General features: G+C 49.0%; 1 protein-coding gene across 2 annotated transcripts in view; it reads right to left on the minus strand.

Moving 5' to 3' along the window:
* Mical2 (microtubule associated monooxygenase, calponin and LIM domain containing 2) overlaps positions 1-22,860 on the minus strand; it is a 185,822-nt gene that overhangs the window by 32,913 nt on the left and 130,049 nt on the right. The window contains exons 26-29 of one of the 2 annotated variants that reach the window (XM_085841396.1): positions 15,436-15,616; positions 11,959-12,143; positions 4,417-4,491; positions 36-181 (exon numbers count right to left, since the gene is read on the minus strand). In XM_085841396.1, coding sequence (XP_085697522.1) covers positions 36-181; positions 4,417-4,491; positions 11,959-12,143; positions 15,436-15,616 — 587 coding nt within the window. Of the gene's footprint in view, positions 1-35; positions 182-4,416; positions 4,492-5,500; positions 5,637-11,958; positions 12,144-15,435; positions 15,617-22,860 lie in introns of those variants that run through there. The other variant, XM_085841395.1, reaches the window with a different exon arrangement.

Raw genomic sequence — 22,860 nt, forward strand, 5'->3', positions numbered from 1 at the left:
CCCATCTCCTGGGCAGAGACCTGGAGTGCAGTTACCTGGGGAGAGGAGGAATCGTCTGTAGTGTGCCCAGGTACACTGGCTGAAGAAAATGAAGATGGGAGGGAAGATGAAGAAGACGAAGATGGAGGAGGAGGAGGCTCCTTTGGAGACGATGGTGCTCTTTGGTTCATGGGTGTTGAATCTATGAAGGAAATGACATATTCCATTGCTACCTTGTTTTTAGCATAAAAGAAAAGATTGTGGCTAGATCCTCAGTTTTAGGAAGGGAGATGCTGGGGGTGGGTTCAGAGGTTCCTAGTGGCCATAACTTGGGACTTGTCAGCAGGGCCCTGGAGAAGAAGTCATGCAAGCTAGCAGTTCAGCCTTCTGTAAGATCGTTCCCAGGAGATGAGCACGCAACCCGAAGAGTGCTTCTTGGAGACTGACATTTACCGCTAACGCTTCCCCGAAGTCATGGTGGGCAGGAGCTGGGATTGCACTAAATCTCTCTGTCAATAAACCATGTTAAGTTTCTTGCCACAAGATGTCAGACCATTAGCTGTGGGCATGGACAGGATAGATGGCTTGGTCCTAATGAAATGGGCTCTTCCTCTCACATGAGGAAAAAAGCCCCTAAAGGGCTCTTAGACAAGGTGGTTAGCTTGAGATTTTATGAGGGGCCCAAGAGGAGGGAGGTTATACCCATATCAACAGTTCGAATCACAGAGAATTAATGGGTCCTTGCCAAACTTCTACGGCTCAGGAAACAGGCAGGAAGTAATGTATCGCTTCAGAGATGTTTGAGAAAGGATGGCCGCTGGCCTCTGGGGAGGAGTGCAGTTCTGAACTGTGGGCAGCTGAAATCATCCTGCCCTGCAAGAGCAGGATTCTGACAGTACTTCCCGTCCTGGCTCGTCCCATCCTGTCCCATCCAGTCCCGTCCCATCCCGGGAGGCCATTTAGACCCACGTATACTGACACTTCCTGTCTCTCTTCCTCCTCTTCCCTTCCAACTAGGTAACCTCAAATCTGCAAGATCAGATATTTTATCTCCAGGATGGAGCATTTCAAATAACTTATATTGAGCTAGATTCAGAAAAAAAGCAGTCTTTCATGGGCATGCTCAGGGCTTTCTTCTCAGGCCATGACAAGCCTTTGTGGCCCTGAGCAGCATTCCTTAGGCACATCCTGGGACTGTGTGTCATTAGTTTATTTTCCATCCAGTACTCTAACTCCCTGCTTCAACCAGCTCAGTGGCCCATTTAGATTTCTCTTCAGTATGTCCAACCAACAGGTTCTAGCTCATTTCTTAGTTCAACACAATTCCCAGGCTTCAGTTTTCCCCAAAGCTCTAGGCGATAGGTACCTGATCATGTTCTCAAACTATGCTTCTGTTGCTCTGAGAAAATGTGAGGAACTTGACACAGGGTCAGGCATCTCTGGGGACACACATCTGAAGAAAAGCTAAGTCTAAGTTACCTCCACCCCAAAAGAGTTTCAAACATCTTTCGGGGGTGGGGAGGTCTTGGTGGACTTTCAGTATGCTTTTTGCTCTCTTTACATAAAGATTAGCATGTTAGGCAGTGCATACCAGGTGTGGGCTCTCAAAAGATGGCTGCTGTACATGTGGTCCATGAGCTCCCGTAGGGTACCCCACCCTTGGCCCAGGATGTTTCTGAGGGGAAAGATAACTGGGGAACGTGGCTGCTGTGGAGGTGGGTTAGAGGAAAACCCTGGGAGAAAGGCCATCAGCTGCCAGGAACTGATGCAGGGGAGGCGCTGGCCTCCAGCCCATTACCCACACCCCATCCCAGCCTGCAACATAATGGTTCTAGCCTAAAAAGGCAAAACTTGTGAGTGAGTCGTTGTCTTGCTTCCTGCCCCCAGTTACTAGATTCCTGCCAAATTCCTTCTCCCCCTCTTTCTCGCCCCCTCAATCTCCTCTCCCTGCCGTCCGCTGAATCAGGCTCCTTAAGTAGCCTCCAAAGTCTCCTCAGCTCCACAGACTGTCCCTTTGTTCCTCTGAGGAGTCACAGGGGACCTTGTGACAGAGTCAGGGACACCTTGGGCTAGACACAAGCTAGACAGAGAAGTCTTGGGATCTATGAGATCGTGATGCAGAAGCCACTCCCCTCTCCTTCCTCTCATCCCAGGATCCATCCTTGCTGTGAGATCTCTGGTCACAACGTCCTTATCCATTATCTTAAATCAGAGGTTGTGGAAGGCTTGAGAAATGAGGCCTGGTCTCTCCCCTTGACTTTGTCACTGGGCCAAGGCATTGCCCAAGGGCCAGGCACGACCCCAGAGGGGAAAGAAAGGCCAGGGAGGAGCTGAGAGATGGGAAACCTCTTCCATGAGACTGGTCATGTCTTCAAGCTCCTCTAAAAGATTGGAAAGGGACCCCCAGGAACCCAATTTATTCACAGGAGCAAGTTACTCACGTCCAGTGTCCTTATCCAAAAGTACCACCCACCATGCAGACACATGCTAGCTTAGCATGATTCGCATCCATTTCCCTCCCCTTGCACACAAACTATCTGGCAAATAGATAGACCCCTAGTCTGCCTCAGAGGCCGTGGGACACCCTGCCCAGCCAGGGTTGCTCTAACTCTTGGCTTAGGAGCTCATTCTTTATCTACCTCCATACTCTTCTCCCATTCTTGCTGCAGAGCTCTGAGATGGCCCAGCCAGGCTGCTTTGTCCTCTGTAGGGCATAGGGACTGAGTGCTACTGGCTCTCAGGTCCTTTTGTGCCAAAGGGGTTGAAAAGTAGGCCCCAGACAGGATTATAGTCTTTGTGCCCTCTGGGGCAATTCCTTGTGTGACTTTCTCTTGTTTTCGTTTGACAGCAGCGGCCTTTTCCCCTGATGGTGACGTTCAGTTCACTCTAAGCCAGCTCAATTGGAAAGGATGCCTATGCCCTATATCCTATAAACCTTGTTCTGGGGCATAGGGGTTCTTGACTTTCGGGGTTGACATGACTGGGATTCGGAGTACTACTGCTTCCTAGTATGAAGGACTCTGTCTTCTCAAAGTCTTGGAGCGCCCTCTAGGGCCAGCATCCTGCAAGTCTGAACCCATATACTGTTTCATTGTGCCCTAATCCAACCAGTTTTCAAACTCCCTTCCTTCCTTTTTCCCTCTCTCTCTTCCCCCCCTTTTACACATAAACAAGAACTCCTTTGAACTAGACCTTGCTAGGTCACAGAAACAACAGGCTCAAGTCCTGTCTGCACCTAGCACGACTGTTGCTTAAGATTCACACCCTGTATCCATTAGTAATGGAATGCTAAAGTCTCCAGGTCTGTCCCCAGAGTCCACCTCTGAGTAGTAGAAGTCTGTCTTGTTTTTTTTTTTTTTTTTTTTTTTTTTTTAGAACCCCTGTCCCTGCTGTTTGCCAAAATCCTATCTCACTTTATGCTGGAAGCTTGCTGAGGACAGACTGAGCGCCCTGACACTGGTGGTACTCAACTGTTGGGATGGCTTTAGCACCCAGGAAGACAGGCCTGAGAGGGATCCTAGTGCTTCTGTTGTGGGGAGACTCCTGGAAACCTTAGTTCCCTCTGTCCTCTCAGGTTTGCCACCTGAAGGAGCTCAGGTGATTCAGGTGTCATCTTAGCTTGTTCCCAGGTATGCAGGCCTGGTCTGGCTCCAAAGGCACAGGAGAGGTGGTGAGTCTGGGGGTTGGTGGGAAGTGACTCATTGGCCAGGAATCAAGCTGACTCAGAAGGAGGAAGAGCAGAAGCCCAAGGCTGTGTTGGGTCAGCCTGGGCAGATGGAGGCAGGAGAGAATATGCAGACTAGGGGAGGCAGAAGGGGGTGATGGGGTCAGAGCAGGGTGGAGCCTCAGCTTCTCACTCAAGGGTCCTGGAGGAATTCTGTTTGCTGTGTGACTGTGTGTGCATGGGCACTGTACCTTTTGTGGGAGCTCTGAAACTCACCTGGGGCCAAGATCTAGAGAAGAAATAAACTAACTCTCTCTCTCTCTCTCTCTCTCTCTCTCTGTGTGTGTGTGTGTGTGTGTGTGTGTGTGTGTTTACCCTCATATTCTAGTGCAAGCTGCTATCTTCTTGCCTTGGTCACAATGACATAGAACCAAAAGCAGAGGTGGGGTGGGGTTGGGATCTAGTCCAGTTCCTGGGACAGAACCAAGAACCTGTCTCTCAGTTTCCCTTCTTTCTCATTTCAAACTTGGAGCTCATAGCTGCTACAGCTCTGGTCTGGTGAAACTACAGAACCTTAAGGTGCTGGGATTTCAGAGTAGAGGGAGAGGAATGGAGAGTTCCCAAATCCCTCGGCAATGATTACAGCCAGCGGTGGAAATCAAGTCAAGCTAACAGTTTTCCTTGCCCTTGGATTCCAGGCTTGGCCAGAGAAGATACCATGTAAGGAATGAGCGAGACTGCCCTCCCCACCCCTCCCCCTGCCCATGACTCACTGGACTGGAATCTTCTTCTCCAGTTCTGGTATTTGCTTGAAGTTGGAGACTGGAGGCTATGGGCCCGCTGCAGAGCTGAGGAGGGAGTAAGAGACCATTAACTGTGTAGGAGAGGAATTTGTCTCCCATGGCTTACTCACCAAAAGTTAGCAGGCAGACGCTTAGGATGGGCTGAGACACTTCTTATCATAGTGTACTTCTCTGACCCCCTCCCATTATTCATTCATTCATTCACTCACTCACTCACTCATTCATACACATATCAAATAATTACATAGGAGGCTGGGGAGATGGTTTGATTCCCTGAAACCCAGATTAAATGCTGGAAGCAGGAAGGATAGCCTCCCCAGGGAAGAGCCCAGTGCTAACTGGTCAGGCCTGGAAACACATACAAGTAACACTATATAAACAAGACAGGTTATATTTAGAAATATATCTGTATGATACAAATACATATATGCATGCAATAGCAATTAAGTAAAAAAGAGGCCATGGTTTGAAGGAGAGGAGGGAGAACTGTATAGGAGAGTTTGGAGGGAGGGAAAGAAAAGGAGAAATGTTGTAATTAGATTCTAATCTCAAAAAGAAATCTGGCTGTAGAGGCATGTGTCTGAAATGGTGGCAGTCCTACGGTGAGATGTGAGAATCGGTGGGGTGCTCACAGCCCACCGGGTCTGCAGTGTACTGCATAGAAACATCAGGAGAGACCCTGCCCCAATAAAGTAGAAAGTGAGAACCCACTCCTGGAAGTTGAGTTCCTGTGGAAGCACTTTTGCAGGGCCCTGTGTGCTTCCCCTCTGCCTGGCTGGGCCTTGAGCACAGGCACTGGCCACCCCGAACCTCAGAACAGATGTGGCATCTAGGTGTATCCTGTTCCTGTGCAGGGCTCTCAGGCACGGGCCCTGTGCTTCCATCATAGAGAAAGGAGGGGTGTGAGTGCACATGTGAGGGGCAGAAGGTAGAACTGGGAGGTATGGGGGAGGAAGAGACCCCCAGGAGGAGTCTGGGTGTGGGAGAATGAACAGGGAAGGTTCGAACACAGAACTCTTTGGATCCAACACCTCACCAGTGAATGTTCTCTCACCTCACTTAGACATCGCCCTACCCCTGTGAGCTGACTTGAGCACTGTCATGCCAGCCGCTACCTGGGTTTCCTTTCTCAGGACAAGAACCTTCAGCTCCTAAGGGTCTCTGCTTTAACCTCAATGGGATAGTGGAACTGATGGCTCAGATGCTCCACTGGTGGTAATAGGCCACGTAGGCATTGTTTTACCATAGTGAGGTCATAATATAATAAGAGTCCTAGGTCAGAGGCCCGGCTCCATGGGTTCTGTGAAGCTTGGGTTGAGACATGTCCCAGGAGGCTCAGGCATTTGAATGCTTGGGCACACTGGAGGAAGTGTGTCACTGAGAGGGCTGGACTCGGAGAATGTATAGCCTCACCCTTCTTCCTGTTCACTTTCTGCTTTGTGTTTGCCATTGGAGAGGTGAGCTCCCAGCTTCTTGCTCTGGCCGCCATGCCTGCCTGCCATCTACTGTCAGGCCTTCTTGCCATGCTGGACTCTCATCCCTCTGGAGCTGTAAGCCCAAATAAATCCATCCTTTTCTAAGTTTGACCTGGCCATGGTGTTTTACCCAGATGTCAAGCTTTCCCCAGAGAAAGTGAGCAGACACCCATGGTGAAAATGCAGGGAAATATTTTAAACATCACAAAGCAAGCATTTGAGCCCATCTCTGGAGCGCTAATGTGAGCTCTGGGTTTAATAGACAAAGGTCTGGGTCAGGAGGCAAGAGGACAAAGTCCAGGTGGGGCTGGTTAATCAGTGTTTTGTTCTGGCTCTGCACAGTGACTAGAAGAAACATCTTAGTGCTTGAGAGAACAGGCCACGCCCTTCTCATGATCATGGCAGCTGGGGGTGGGCTGTGTGCGATCTCATCACCGTGACCGTTTGCCATGCTCTGCTGCTCTGGCATCTAAGGAGTGACTGTAGGTTATTACAGTGACTGGAAACCTGTAGACTTCTTTGGGGGCCTGGAACAGGACTCTAAAAGTAAGCCAGGATCACTCTCTTCTTTATGCCTTCAACCTTGGCAGGTGGGAGAGATGGGGCGGGTATCACTTAGTTCAACAGACGCTTCCGAAGTGATTGACACGCAGGAGTCTGGCCCAAAGCTTGGACAAAGACAGAAGCAAATTCAAGCAGAAAGGCCAGGTTTCCTTCCTCTGTATTGCCCTGTGGGCCCAAGTGAGGAGCAGCACTGCTTTCTTAATTTTGAGATTATAATATAATCACATCATCTCTCCCTTCCCTTTCCTCCCTCTGGACCGTCCCATATTCCTGTCCTTGCTCTCTTTCAAATTCATGGCCTCGGATTTTCCCCATTAATTGTTGTTACATGCATATATATAGGCAATGGGGTCATGTGTTCTTCCCAGGCGAACACTGTTTCTTCCCCTCTCAGCACGCCTTAGTTGAGTACAGTTCTTTATGTAGGGTTGAGTCCACGTGGGCTTTTCCCCACCCACGTTGGCATGTGGATGTCCTAACTCGGCTTCCGTTTAGGTAGTCATGTTGGTGAAACTTCATGGCTGTAGCATTTGACATGACTAGGAGACACAATCTCATTGAAAACATCCCGGTTCTCTGGATCTTACAATCTTCCTGTTCCCTCTGGATTTAGCACTGTTCAGCAAAAGAATCTGTCTGTCTATCTCTTTCTGTCTCTTTCTCTCCCTCTGCCCCCTCTCTTATTTCTTTCTCTTCCTTTGTGTTTGATATGATCTCACTATGTAGTACTGGCTGGCCTGTATCTTGCTGTGCAGACCAGGATGACCTCAGGCTAACAGCAACCCTCCTCCCTCTGCTGGGAATACAGGTTTGCATAACCACATCGGGCAAAAGAAATGTCTAAGTAACGTTTACAGCAATTGAGCAGTGTCAAACAGCACAAAGCTTAGCTGAGTCCCTTCTCTCAAGCTTGCACTCTGTGTGTACTACTACATAGTAGTATGTTTGCATGTAGGTTTTATGTTCGTTTTAAAAAATGTATCTGAGTATTTGCTTGTATGTATGCCTGGGTACCACGTGCATGCCTGGTGCCCTCAGAGTCCAGAAGATGTGTCATAGTCCCTGGAGCTGGCAGTACAGGCAGTTGTGAGCCACCATGTGAGGGCTGGATCCTCTGCAAGTGCTCTTACCTTCCGAGCTCTCTCTCTCTGGCCCTACTCTGTGTTATTTTAAAGGATCACTGTTGTAGCTCACAGTGCACAACCTGTTTTGGGGAAAGGCATAGAGGGCAGGAATGTAGCCAGATGTCGTTGATCTGATTTCATTGTTACGTACTAGCAATGTGCTTCCTTCTCTATAGCTGTTGTCAAATGATCACTCAAAGATGAAGAACTGACTTGTTTAGGCTGGCACAACTTGGGGACAGATTGCCCTCCTTAGTTGTACTGATTTCTGTCCACGAACTCGATGAATTAGATATATTCGCTTAGTGGCTTGGGCAGGTGCTGGAGCCACTTCATTCAAACACACCAGGAAGCTGCCCTGCTGTGATGCCTAAAGCACAGGCATGCTGACCTGCATCGATGCACTTGGGATTCTTTTGCCAGTGCAGACACTTGATCTTGCTCTAGCCCACGGAGCCTGGCTCTGGGATGGTAGAGATTTAGGACTATGCCTTTGACGTAAGATTAATATAAACCACTGACCTGGGTTCTCATGCTTTGGATTTTAAGTGTCCCTAAAGGGCTAGCATGTTAAAAAGCTTGGTGCTTAGCCTGTGGTGCTGGGGAAGGCTGTGGGAGCTTTAGGAGGCGGGGTCTAGGGCAGGGAAGCTGGGTCACTGGGCTTGGAGCTTTGAAGGACCTTGAGGATCCTTGCCCCTTTCTGGTTTTCTTTTCATTGCTGAGATGACACCAGGTGAGCAGTGTTCTCCACCATGGTGTGCTGCCCCACCACAGGCTCAAAGGCACCTGGGCCAGGAGACCAGAGACTGTCACCCTGCCACGGCAAGCCAGAGTCTTGCCTGCTTATAAGTTATATATCTCAGTGTTTCCCCTGCTCCCCGCCCCCAGCAGTGGAACGCTAATCAAGACACAGAGAGTTTAAGGGAATGTTTTCTAGTTTCTCTGACACAAGGGTTTAAGTTGCTTCACACCCTTATCACAACCTCAGCCTAGAAGGTTCTAGGTTGAAGAACTAGAAGGGTATGGAAGGTTCCTGGGCATGCCAAGGCAGACCTGGAAATCTCTTGTTAAGCTAAAGGACCACCAAAGCCATTATCTTTTTCCATTTACTCACGTGTTATAAAAGGGTACAAGTGACTTTGAATTTTGAACTTTATACATTGTTGAGACTGTCATAGACTATGGGGACTTTTGAAGTTAGACTAAATGTATTTTTTTATTATGGTATGGCCAGGTATGGCCCCCACAGACTCATGTGTTTGAACAAGCCTATGGGGGTCAGGGGGTGGAATGTAGTGGTTTGAGTATGGTTGGCCCATGGGAAGTGGTATTATTAGGAGGTGTGGCCTTGTTGGGGGAAGTGCATCACTGTGGGGGTGGGCTTTGAGGTCCTGTGCTCAAGCTCCACCCAGTGTGGAGAGACCCTCCTCCTGGCTGTCTGTAGAAGAGTCTCCTGCTGCTGCCTTTGAAGCAAGATGTAGAATACTCAGCTCTCTCTAGAGCACCATGTCTGCCTGGACAGTGCCATGATGATGATAGACTGAACTGCTGAGATTGGAAGCTAGCCCCAATTAAATGAAAAAAAGGATGGAGTAAAACTAGAGGAAACAATAAAAAAATGCTTAGAAAGATGGAGAGGGGGTTTGTCTCCCCTTGGGGTTGTTGTGGATACTGTGATCACAGCTATATAAATCAGGAGTCTTACAAACAATACCTAGCTCTTACCCGGGTTCCTCTGAATTTACCGGGAGGCAGTGATGCAGCAAGCATCTTAGCTGGCGGACCTCCATGAGACCCACTAGCTAGGTTTACCCAGTGCTGTTTGGGAAAGTGAGGGGCTTATGTCATCACTGTGATGCCTGGCACTGCAGACTGTCTAAAGGAGGGGAGGCTTACTAGCCAGCAGGGTTTTAGAGAGTTCAGTCCATAACTAGCTGGGTCTATCGCTATTGGTGTGCAGTGCCACAGAGCATCATATAGTGGGTCGAACAGTCCCACTGGGAAACAGGGAAAGTGGGAGGAAGACTTGGGGCTAAGATATGCCTATGAGAGACACTCACAGTGACCTACTTGCCCCAACCAGGCCCCACAGTCTCATGGGCCTTTCAGCTATGGACTCATTGACAAGTTAATCCTCTAAAGTTAGCACCATTCATGATTTAATTAACCGTCAATAGCTAGGGACTAAGCCTGCAACACACAAGCATTTGGCAGGGGTTGAGGGTTGAGGAGAGACACGTCATATCTACACTGCAGCACCTCTGTAAGAAAGGTTACATCTGCACTGGGGCTTGTCTGCCGATCATCATCATCACTGCTAAAAACTGAATCAACAGACAGATGCAAGTCAAACGATCTACCCGTTTTCCTCTCTGCTTAAAAACTCATTGTAGAATAAAGTTGGCTTTATTCTACTGCCAAGACTTCTCTAGATTCTGAGGGTCAACCTGTGCTTCACAGAGTCAGATCTTGGCATGTCCTTCCCTGCCAGCACAAGGTGCTTAAAAAACCAGACATTGTTAAGGACATGACATCTCTCAACATCATTTATTTGACATAAATAGAAGCTTTCTGCAGAGTCAAGCATTGTGCTGGTTAAGGTTTTGCAAACTTGACAGAGACCTAGACATATTTGGAAAGAGAAAATCCCAGCCATCAGATTGGCCTGTGGGGGTGTTTTCTCAATTGCTAATTGATGTAGGAGAGCCCAGCCCACTGTGGGCGGAGTTATCCTTAGGCAGATAGGCCTGGGCTGTATATGGACGATAGCTGAGTAAGCCCAGGGAAGAAGGCCAGTAAGCAATGTTTCTCCATGGCTTCTGCTCCAGTTCCTGCCTTGAGTCTCTATCTTGGCTTCTACAGTCAATAGACAATAACCTGTAAGCCAAATAAACCCTTTCCTCCCCACATTGTTTTTGGTCAGTGTTTTATCATGTCAGCAGAGACACAAACTCAGACAAGCATTGAGAAAAGTCGTGTCAGTACACACCTACAAACCAATTTGCTTTCCTCTTCACCAATGAGAGCAACCGTCTCTGGGTTTCCTGTATAATCCTGGCTGTTTATAACATGGCCTGCCTCTCAGGAGTCTTTACCTCCTAAACTGGCTTTGTTCTTCTGGATCTATGAGCCTTCTTTTTCGCACAAACTCATAATTCCGATTTACAGCTTCTGGGAAAGATGCTTAACGCCCCATTGAGGAGAGAGGAAAAGCAGAGAAAAGGGTGAACAGCCGGGAGACTTCCCTTCTGTCAGGGTTAGGATTAGCGGGTTTTTGTTTTGTTTTTGCTTTGGTTTTGAGATAGGGTCTTCCTGTTGAGCCCCAGGTTGGTCTGGCTTCAAACATGTGGCAATCCTCCTGCCTAACTGAATTCTAGGATTATAGGCATTAGCCACATACTGTGCCTTTCCACTTCCTAGTTCTTAAAGACTCACATTGAAGGTTAAATTCAGAGTTTCCAAGGCTTGGAAATGCCTATACAAGTTTCTGTGTTTGTTTTGGCCCAGGGTTTCCCAGGCTCGGTCTTCTGGGAAACCCCACACTGGTGAGAAGAGCTGGAGTTTCTGCTCTTGGCCACCAGAGGGCAGTGCAGGACAAGTTGACCACCAGCTCTAGCAGGTTATTTAGGGTGGCAGATTTCTATTGCCAGGCTCTGCCAGGGTCCCCAGGAAGTCAGAGGACATCCTGATTTGCTCACATCCTTCCGAGTCTTCAAAAGATGGGCTACTAAAGGCAAGTTCTTAGGTGGCCTGAGCTTAGTGAGTAGGGTCACCAGCCCTGGCCACGTTGCTCATTGGCTAGAGACCACAGCATATCCAAAGAATGAGCTATGTGGTACTCACCTCTCAAATCAACCTAGAGATGGAAAGGGGTCATTCGTAGAGAAGGTCCAGGTAGAAAAAGTACATTCATTATCTTATAGGTCAACTTCAGGTGCATCTCACCTACCCCTGTACCCCTCCACATACACCCGTAATGTCTCCTGTGTCACATGAGACATTACATGCTCAAGAGGTTCTAGGAGACTGACCTACTTATGGTCACATAGCAACTAGGCCCATGTTCCTACCTTCAGAAATTATGGGATGCTCGAGGGACCCCTGAGACACAGGGTGGCTGTTGCAGGCAAAGGACTTGGATTTCCTTATCTACGACAGTCAACGGCACTCAGTAGAGGCCCGGAACTACTAAATGTTTGTGAATCCAAAGCTCCGGAGACAGAGCCCAGGTCTGGTCCTGACCGCTTCCCTGGGTGTACTTCATTCACCAAAGAGTGCATCCTCTGGGATTTGAGGGTCCCCACTCCTCTCTGTGTCCCTGAATGAAACCTGGAGGGCCCATTACTCACCAGGCAGAGCTTGTGGCTCTTCATGGTGTAGTAGCAGAGAGACTGGTTGGGTCAGGGTCTCCCGTAGGGAGATGTGCCGGGTTAGGGGCTTTGAAAGAGGTGGGGATTCTGGAAGCTGAGGTCTTTCTTCATAGGCCTCTGCACAGGGGGCTGTGATGCTGCCGTAGTCGGATTCTGTATCAGAGCTGGAAGAAGGAAGAGGAGGGTGGCTCAGAGGCTCTAGACACTCCCCCCACCCCTCCACATCCCATGCCCTACTCATTAGCCCCTCTCACAGTCCTCGGGTCCTGGAGCAAAGATGTCAGCTACCTCTGTGCCTGGGCCCAGACTTAGCTCTGTCACATCCTTAATTATGTCCCCTTAGACTTCTATGTTAAAAAGACAACCACCAATTCCTCAGCACATGACTGCTTTTAGAGAGAGGACCATTAAAGAGGTGATTGAGTTAAAATGAGGTCATTATGGTGAGCCCTAATCCTATGACTGGTGCCCTTCTAAGAAGAAACTGGGGCATACACGTGCATAGAAGATGACTGCCATTGTAAACAGGAGGTGCCATCTACAGGCCAGGGAGAGGCTTGAGACAGACCCTTTCCTAAGAGCCCCCAGGAGAATTCTTTTTTGCTACCCTTTTATCTCTTACTTGTGTGACAGTTTCCTCCTATACTGAAGGAGGAAGGTTATAACTACAGGAAGTTCCTGAAGCTGATCAGATTCATTAGACCCTTCCTACCAGAGTAAGCAAAAAAAAGCTGAGAGTCTCCTTCAGATAAGAGAGAGAGAGAGAGAGAGAGAGAGAGAGAGAGAGAGAGAGAGAGAGAGAGAGAGAGAGAGAAGAGAAGAGGGGAGGGAAGAGGGGGGAGGGGAGGGGGAAAGAGGGGAGGAGGGGCAAGGGAGGGGAGGGAGGGGAGGGGGGAGAGGGAGAGGGGGAGAGAGAGAGGAGGGAGAGGGTGCCAAGCAGCCAAGATAACCCAGAAAAACTTAGCTACAACAAAGGCTCTGCGACCAGTCCACTGGGAAGGAGCAGAAACCAGCTGAGCTGCTCAGGAGAGATTCAGACCAACCAGGGTGCCTGGAAACCACACTCTCCAACCTGCTGAGCTGACTGCAGGCTATGCAGTGTACTCCAGGCCCCCAGCTTTGTAAACTGTCACCCACACTAAGGTGAGCTGTCTTTGAGTCATTTTTGCTCCTAAAGTAACCCCTCACCCATATTCCTGTAGGTAGCACCAATGAAACTCCTGGTTCACCAAGTTGGACTTTGGGGTTCCCTACCTGGGGTGACAAGACGTGTGTGTTGCATCTCTCCAGAAATTCTTGTCATACAGAGTACCCCAGCCCCCAGAGTGAGAGAAGACATTTCCATGAGGCTCCCAGGCTGGAACACTTTGCCTTGACAGTCCCAGCAGGCTACAGTGTTGGACAGTACAGAAGGAACATGGCTCCAGGGCTGGTGATTTAGTAAGTTGGAGGAGTGCCTGCCTAGCATGCGCAAAGCCCTGGCTTCAGTCCTAAACACTTCCTAAACTGCATGTGGTGGCACACATCTGTAATTTCAACACTTTGGAGGGAGAGGCAGGGGCATCAAGATTTGAAGACAAGCCTCAGCTATATAGTGAGTTCAAAGCCACCCTGGGCCACATGAGACTGCCCCAAACCAAACCAAAGCCACAATTGAAAAAAATAAATAAATAAAAAGGTCAAAAAGAGCTCTGCTGCTTAGCTCTTAGGGCCAAACAAACGCATCTCTAGGGACCCAGTTCCTAAACCACAGAATGGACACATGGCTTTCCTTGGTCAGCATGGCTGCATTGAAGGGCATGTAGGGAAGAAAAAGTGCAGGGACGCAAGTTGTAGAGAAGGGGGTTTCTCAGAAACTGCAGGCGTAATGCCCAACGGTGGACTCAGTGTCAGAACAGAGATGCACCCCAGTCAAACGCAATGGGCCCAGCACAGACTGCTCAGTTTTCACAGTATCTGCATTTCTTTGTGCCCAGATGCCTCTAGAACCATCTGTACCATCCATTCAGTAATTCAAGTCAAGACTGGGGAGACACCCTGGTGTTCTCTTTCTCTCATGTTTAACCTGTCAGCAAATCCATCACCATGGCTCTGATCTGTGCCCCTCCCCAGGGGCCCCCGGGCCCCCACTAGGTCTCCTTGCCTTTGCTCTCACCCACCCTGTCTCTTCTGCTCTCCATACCAAACCCTGTAGATATCTTAAAGTTGCTAATATGTCATTTAGAACTTCACTCTCTTTCAATTATTCCCACAATAAAATATAAATTCCTTACCCTCTTCATAACCAATCAACCAGCCTGCTCTCCCCCCCCTCCCTCCCTCCCTCCCTCCCTCCCTCCCTCCCTCCCTCCCTCCCTCCCTTCCTCCCTCCCTCCCTCCTGGCGCTGGGAATTGAGCCCAGGCTTGGTACCTGCTATGTAAGTGTTCTACCACTGAACTACACCACAGCTCCCTAGTATAACCCCTCCTTCATCCTCTTATCAGCTTCTGGCCACACTGACCTTCCATTCTGTTTGTATACCATTCCCCCTGCTCTAGCTGACAGCCAGCTAGATCCAGCTAGACCCGTCTGGGTGAGCCCAGTATGGCCAGCACTGGCTCACAGAGGCCCCTTATCTCTGGCCCACACGTGATGAAGGAGAGTAGCCCACTTGCTCTGGGGCCACTTTGGCACTTGGTCACTGTGGGACTCAGTAACCGACAGATAGATACCTTTCCTGGCCATCCAGTCTAAGGTAGCCATCCCAACCCTGTTTATAACACATCTCCCTTTATTTCTCAGCCTGACACATACATGGTATTTTTCTTGTTTATGTTTCCTTGTTTCCCTGGCTGCCTACCCAGGGAGTAAAGGTGTCTGATAGCAAGGACCTCACCTTGTATACAAGTCACAGTTACACATGCAGAGTCCAAGCACTAACAAGCAGTTCATGCTGTTGGTTGCTTTTCTGAATGCACTCAGTTATGTAAGCTGGGGCCGGAGAGGCCCGAAGTCTGATCTTCTCATAACCACAGTTGGCGTGGATCGGATGCTGGGTGCTTAAGAATTGTACTTTCCTCTCAGCCCTTTTTGGTATCTCACTCACCATGTATCACATCTTAGCATGGGAGGGCCCTGGAGCCTGTGACAGGTGTCACTCATCTGCAGCCCTTAGTGCACCACAGTGGACTCCTGGGGGAAGACAGTAGAGCCTTGCCCTGCTCTGAGAAAACAGTGACTTATACAGCCTTATAGGATTTACTGTGCACCAACCAGTATTTGGCATGTGTCAATTCACTGAGTCTTAGAACTCCTTCAGAGGCAAGCCACTATTACAGTCCCATTAACAGACGAGGAAAGAGGCTCTGAGGGTCCCGTTTGCTGGGAGTTCCCAGGGGAGAGAAGAGCAGATCCCAGATGCAGCCTGCCCCATCCCAGCTTGTTGCTGCTTCTATCCTTCAGCAATCTGGGCATACCTGCTGTCCTCACTGGTGACTAGGACACGTACAGCCAGTACGTTCTGCCCGACTGTATCCTCCCCAGGGCTGATCCTCACTGAAGTCCATTCAGACGGCCGAGGAGAGGTGGCTTCAGCTTCCACGACTCTGGGGTTGGGCTCAGGAACACTCTTTGGCTTCTTGGGAGAGATGGGCTCATCTGCCAAGAGAATAGGGCCTATAGAGATAGCAGAATAGACGGTCCCTTTCTGGGTACTGGCTCCTCCAGGTGTCTGGGAAGGATGATGGTCCTCTCAGTTGTTCAAGGACAGACCTTCCCATCCTCTGTGCCATTGCTGAGAGCCACCTCTCAGCCCAGCAAATGCCCCAATGCTTAGGGTACTTCTGATGTGTGTAAGGAATAAAATCACACACCTCCCCGTTTAATCTGGAGGGAGATGTTGAGATGCTCCCACGATCCATCACAAGCCCACGGCCTCTGGATTGCTTTGTTCAAACTGCCTCTGCCAAGTTGTTGCTAAACTCAAGGGTGACATCACCTTAAAAAATTGTTTCCACCAGACATGGTAGCACAAGCCTTTAATCCCAGCACTTGGGAGGCAGACACAAAGGATCTCTGTAAGTTTCTGAGGCCAGCCTGGTCTACAAGTGAGTTCCAGGCCAGCCAGAGCTACATAGTGAGACCCTGTCTCAAATCAAAACCAAAACCCAAACAAAAACAAACAAAACAAACAAACAAACAAACAAGAACAAACAACCCCCACTTCCCAAATGTTTCTGTGTGTGTGTGAGTGTGAGCATGTGTATGTGTGGCATTTATATGTGTATGTATAGATGATTTTAGATATGTGTGGGTGCATATGCATGTGTGCATATGTGCATATAGAGGCCTGAGGTTGACATCTAGCCTCATTCTTGATGCTCTTCACCTTATTCATTAAGGCAGTAGATCATCATCAAACAGAGTTCAGAGATATGGCTCGACTTGCTAGCCAGTATACTCTGTAGGTCACCTGTCACCATCTTCTGGGGCTGTAAATACAGAGGGGCCACCAGTCTTACCTGACATTTCTGTGGATTTCTGTGGATCTAAATTCAGGTCCTCCTGCTTACATGGCAAGCTCTTGTGACCCTTGTCTCTACAACCCTTCACCTCTCATCCTATTGACCTTGTGACCCAGCTTGTCAAGTCCTTCCAGAAAAGGACCCTCTCAGCTCCCAGACAGCTATGCCCAGCTTCTTGCTCCCTTGTGCCGGTCCTGTCTATATTCAGTCTCTGGTTTCACCTGCTCCTATGATTCTCAATGACCCTAGACAGAGAGGATTCCCAGATGTGCATCTAAAGCCTTGCCACTTCCCTGCATCTAGATGTGTGTCTCCTGGTTTTGACTTAACATCTCCCTGTGGGTGCCTAGCAGACACGGCACATGCAACAAGTCCGAAGTGAACCTTTTATCTTCACTCTCCCCAAAACCTGCTCTACCCATCACTCTGCCCAGATCAGTCTGGAGCCTCCAGGAGCTAAGGTGGCTTAGGTTGGCACCATAATGGCATCTTTGATACCACCATCATCCTTCACAAAGCCCTCTACAAGTATGGATGAGCCTTCCTTCAAATATGCCAGGAATGGAGTCTAGGTGGTTAGGCTAGCACTATAATGACACCCTCGATACCACCCTTTCTTTCATCTTTCACAAAGCCCTCTACCAGTGCTCATGGCTCCTCCTTCAAGTGCACCAGGAAGGAACTCTTTGCTGCCACTTCCCTGGCTCCACCACATCTTGTCCAGACGATTAAAAAAAAATCATCTCCACCTGGACCCTCATCCCTCTCCTGCTGAGCCCTACCTTTCACAGAAAAATGTAAGTTGGAGGGTACCGTTCCTGCTCAAATCCCCAAGAGGTCTCTCATTTTTTACTCTGCAGTTAAGAGGAAAAGTCCCATCTAATTTAGCTCCATGGCCTCTGTGCTCTTATCTCCTCACGTTGTCCCTTGGCTTGCTCTATTCCTTCTGTGTTACCACTTTTCCCTCCGGTCTTCAAGGAGGCACCATCTCAGGCCCCCCATGTTGCCCTTGAGTCTGCTGTCCCTGACCTTGTGTCCAGTGCTTATTGTGATGAGTGCTATCCCTCTACTTCACCGCCTGCCAGCTCTGGTCAGTTGTCACCTTCTCAGTGTTGAGTTGTTCTGCTAAACGTAGCTACACACTCAGCAGGCTCTGTTCCCCTTTATTACTCCTCAGAGTGAATCTCGCCTTCTAACAAGCTGTTTAATTTCCTTTCTCCTTTATTGTCTCCTTTCAGGACTAGGATGTGGGCAGCGCTTTGGTTGCTGTTGAAATTATGCCTTGTAAAGTGGGTGCTCATGAGGAGCCTGTGGAGTGGATGTGTGCATGAGCCCAGCTCCAGCCCGGCCAGTGGCTGGCTGGTGAGCCTTGTCCTGCCACAGGGAAGCAGCCATCTAATTTCCTCTCTAGAATTAAACCTCGGTTGAACTGGGCTCCCCTTCACTTCTCAGCCCCAGTATGGCTCACTGTTGTCTTCTTTCCCATGTTCTTGACTTTGCCTACTGGATTGGTTCTATCTGTACTTAATATACAGACGGTTCTACCTCTAACCCATCCACTTGTCTCTCATTTCTAGCCAGTCTTGGAAGAGCTGGACAAGCTTTCTCTGACCCCTTATGAATCTCCTACGATTCTGATGAGACTGCTACCTCTCCACCTTCCTACTCCTAGAAAATTCCCTCGAGCCTGCTTACTGAATCGAGTGCATAGGATTTTCTTTCAGGTTCTCCCTTGGTCTTTGCCTTACACCCTCCTCTACTTTGGGAGACACATTCTTTCCCTGTCTCTCCATTGTCCCATCTCAGTCCTTAAATGCTGTGTTCTTCATGCTTCCCCCCAGGTCTCTCTTCTTTTTACTCTATACACTCTCTCTGGAAGAGGTATCTGCACCATAGCTGCATTTCCTGCCTGTAAAGACAAATCAAGCAGTTCTGCACTTTCTATGACGTTTTAAAATACTATAAGGTCAAGTACAATGTGAGTACAGGCAGACCCAACCTGCTGGCTCTTTGTCTAATCCCTGGTGTATGTGCAAACTTACTTGTGTGCATGCACACTGATGCTTTTATGCTAGTACAACTGTGAAGGGAGGTGTTTGGGGGAATATAATTGGCTTCTCTGCTAAAGATGATGGTGATGGTGGTGGTGGTGGTGATAGTGATGGCTATTGTGATGGTTTTGGTGATGGTGGGGATAATAGTGGTGGGTTTGGTGGTAGCGATGGTGGTTATGGTAATGGCAGTTAAGGGTTGGGTGGTGGTTGTGATGGTGATAGTGATGGTGACGATGGTGGCAGTTTTGCTAGTGTTTATAGTGATGGTTGTAACTAGAGCAGTGGCAGCTTACTTTTATTGGGCCCCTAATATATGCCAGGAATAGTTTGAGCACTGACTTGTACTAAGTCTGCTACACTTGTATAATCCTTCAAGCAAAGCATTTTGTGACCCCCATTTTCTTGCTGAGATAATGGAAACATGGAGAGGTTAAGACACCCACAGATGGCCACACGTTGCTAGGCTCTCTGTCTGTGAATATGATAGAACCATTTGTTTGGTTGGACAGAGTCACACTCTGTCTTGGATTTTGTAGTCCTTCTGATAGTTGGCAGAACATACCTCTGCTCCAGGCATGTGATGCTTGTCTGCCTCAGACCAGTGGATAGCTGTGACCCAAGACTCTGAGTGGCCTTGCCAGATTGAGTTGTCACTCACATTCCTATTGAAAAAGCTTGTTTCTGATGGCTGCTGCCCTGTCAGCCTGGATCCTTGGTGGAAGGTACAAAGATGGATATACCTGGAGTCCATCCTTACACATTCAGCTTACAGAGTCATCCAGCAACCCCCAGACACATGAAGAGAAAGCAGAAGAGGCCACACACCACTGAGAGTTAAGGGATGTGTTCAAGGTCCTGACTACTAGAGTGGCTTCTGGTTCAGGGCTTGAAGAAACTCCCCTGGGTACCGCTCCCTATGCCCCATCATGGACAAAAGTTGAAAATGAAACATCTGTGGAGGGAACTAAAAGAATCAGGATACAGTTGAGAATAACGAGCTCCAGCCAAAGAGCTCTGCAGAGGAAGGGCAAGGCAGGCAGGGAGACATGATGGTGCTGGACAAAGTGAAGGGCCAGCCTCACCAGCTCCCAGAAGTCACTGCTATGATATTAGGGGTTAGGGTGTCAGGAATAATATCCTGGTTCCTCTCCTGATCCCATCCCACTCTTCCACCATGTCTCAAACCTAACGGGAAGCTATTCAAGGCACCCCGGAGAATGTAGTGTGCAGGGGTTATACCTCTATAGCACAGGGCAGAGCATGGGATGATAGAGCACACAGGCTACCATAGACAGGCAAATGTCTGTCTATACTGCTGTGCAGAATGGCCTCCCCAGCCGTAGTCCACAAGTGGACTATGATCATTGACAGGAGATGAGGTACGAGGCATCAGCAGGATGACAGAGAGCTTGAGCAGGCAGTCTTTCAGTACATTATTGTGGGTGTTACAACTGCTCGGGGAGGAAGAATTGTCCCTGGCACTGTTAGTCCTTAGCAGGACATGTGTTCAAAGACTGCGGCTACTCCAGGTGCTTTTGAGAGTGCTTTCATCACAGTACTGTAATGGAAGCAGAGCATCCAGGGATGTTCAGAGATGAAGGCATGGGTGGGTAGCCCTGAGCCTCTGGGTGTACTCTCCACTATGACGTATAGTCTCCCTTGTTGTGCTTTTCCCAGGTGTCACAGACCCAGTGTGTGTGTGTTTGTGTGTGCCTCTTTGTGTGTGTGTGTTTGTATGTGTGTCTCTTTGTGTGTGTGTGTATGTGTACAGTTCCATCTTCTGCTGAATGAAATAATGACAGATAATGTTACTAACTGAGTCCTCTCTGGCCCCAGCCAAAGCCTAAATAGAGACATATTCAGCTAAATAAACAAGGAAGCATACCCTCCCAGATAGAAGGTATTCCTCTGCCCAGAGAGAAAGGGAACCAGGTCAGAGGAGTGTACCCATTCCCATCTCAGACCCTTCATCCTAAATCTTGAGCCAGACACCAGGGAAATACCTGCCTCACATGCATCCCCAGACCACATGCTACTCCCCAGAGCAGGCTCCTTTAGACATCAGAGCCCTTTGATTGGGAGGAGGGGTAAAGCCCAATGTTTTCCTTATGACTGTGCGGGCTCCCCAGCAGCAAGCAAGCTGACCAGTTGTGTACCGGTTGCAGGGTAGGGGCCATAGTCTTGGACTATGGTTCTCTTTTCCCACCTCTGTCCTATCACTAACAGGCACTGTGCCCAGCCGGTTCAGCCTCCAGCTTTGGGTTCAACCAGGACCAATGTCTACATTCCTCTGAGAGTCTTTGTAATGTCCTGACAGACGTGAAGATATTCTAAAAGAGATCTCTCTAAAAGAGAGAGATGTGCCCTTCTCTTTGACGATGCTATTGAGACAATGGATCCCAAGAAACTGGAATCTCCCTAGATTGCTGAGGGAAGGAAAACCTAGTGTTTGTCTCCTAGAAAGAGACTCCACACAGTGCTGACACCTCACAAATCTCCATGCCAGAAAGACTGCTGCCTAGACAATCATAGGTGGGGCTGTTCCTCTGGCCTCGTTACTTAGTGTTCTATTTCTAGTTGCCCTCTATTTAAACCAAGAACTCCACCAAAACCAAAGATGGGATTCAGTGTGTGTTGGCCATGGGGTTGGGTACTCCATTGGACATATCTTTCTCTGTTTTTCTTGAGTGTGTTTAATTGGCCCATTGAGGACAAATGGCTGAGCCTGGTTTGTTAGGACTCCTAGAGTCCAGGCTTTGTCCCTATTAACTCTGGTAACAAGTTGGGTAGGGGAGTAGCTGGAATTTCTGGAAGGTAGCCCCCCCCCCTCTACGGCAATGTAGGAAGGCAGGAAGGGAGGCAGCATTGGGGAGGTGATTTCTCCTCCTTCTCAGGCTAGTGCTAGGCAACAAAGGATCTCCTTCTAGCATCCTTGGGATAGAGGATGTTGTAGGCATTGCCACTGGTCCATGATGGAGTCCACCCTTGGCTAGGCCTGATGTGGGCTGATGAGACAGATCTAACAGCGCTTCTGGGCTACCATACAGTTGAGAGGCTGGCTGCTCCATCCAGATAGGCCCTATGCTATAGCCTCACAATGGGCTTAATGGATCAAAGACAGCAGTCAACTCCTTAGGCCCACCCAGAGCCCAGATCATAATGGTGGGACATTCCCCACTCCACTTATTGTCACCAAGTAGCACCTGGTTTCCTATGCAAGAGACAGTGAGGAGAGGAGAGAGGATGTGTGTGGCCTTGTGACACACTGCTGAACGTGACCTTGGTGTCAAAATTATCATGGGAACAGCTGTCAGTTCAGGTGCATTCCTCTGGTGTTGGGGACTCAAACCTGCCTGCTGCTTTATGGACCCTGCTTTGCCACACGATTCATGCGAGGATGACAGTCCTCAGAAGGCAAGGAGGGCACAGAATGGAAGCACACAATGTCTACATTCTGCTCTCTTAGGGCTCTGTCATGAACTATATGGCTTGACCCCAGCAGGACTTTCTCAGCCTGAGCAAACTCTTTCATTCTCATAGAAGATTCTAGATGGACCAGGTGTGGGTCCAGGATAAAGCAGACTCAGGCATAGCTCCAGGCTTTTGAGATGAATAAGAAGAGACTGGCTGTTCTTTGCTGTCTTTTGTTGAGGGTGATTGGTTAACAGGGGAGACTGTCTTGTGAAAACGTTAGTGTTGGAGATTGACCTGCTGGAGATGCTAAGGGATATCCAGGAATTCATGAGGGATGGGGGAGAGGAGGGTCTGTGTTTCCTCTTAGCTGAAGCTCTGGCATTTCCCCGCACAATGCCTTTGACAGGACGTAGGAGGTAGGACTTGAGCTGAGACCTTTGTCTGAGGGGAAATAGCTGGTTGCTTTGAAGAGGCGGGGATGGGATACAAGAGAGAAAAGATGGTGCCCCCGGCGTACTCTGGGGCCTCTGACCAGTGTCCACCCACCTTGTAGGGTATCCAGAGCCTCAGCTCATCTGTGTTAGAAGGAAGCCTTTCCAGAAGCAATCCCTCCAGAGAGGTGCCATCAAGAGTTCAGCAGAGCACCCCAACTGCACAGTTCTAGGCACTGACCTGGGTTGGCTAATTGACTCCACCTTTCTGAAACCCAGTGTCAGAGGCTTTGTTAGCTCCTGGTGGACAGAAGAACCTCACTATGGGACACAGAGGGAATAAAATTCCAGGGGTCACAACCGGGATTTCAGCCAAGTCTGGGCCCTTACCACACAGGTCTCTGCAACCTACTCTGGGCCCTGGTACTGTGACTCCCCTGTCTAGCACCAGTGATCTTTCTTAGGACCCTCTTTCATAT

The sequence above is a fragment of the Mus caroli genome, unplaced genomic scaffold (genome assembly GCF_978045245.1).
Source record: "Mus caroli unplaced genomic scaffold, Mus_caroli_1 scaffold_8, whole genome shotgun sequence".
Classification (NCBI taxonomy): Eukaryota; Metazoa; Chordata; class Mammalia; order Rodentia; family Muridae; genus Mus; species Mus caroli.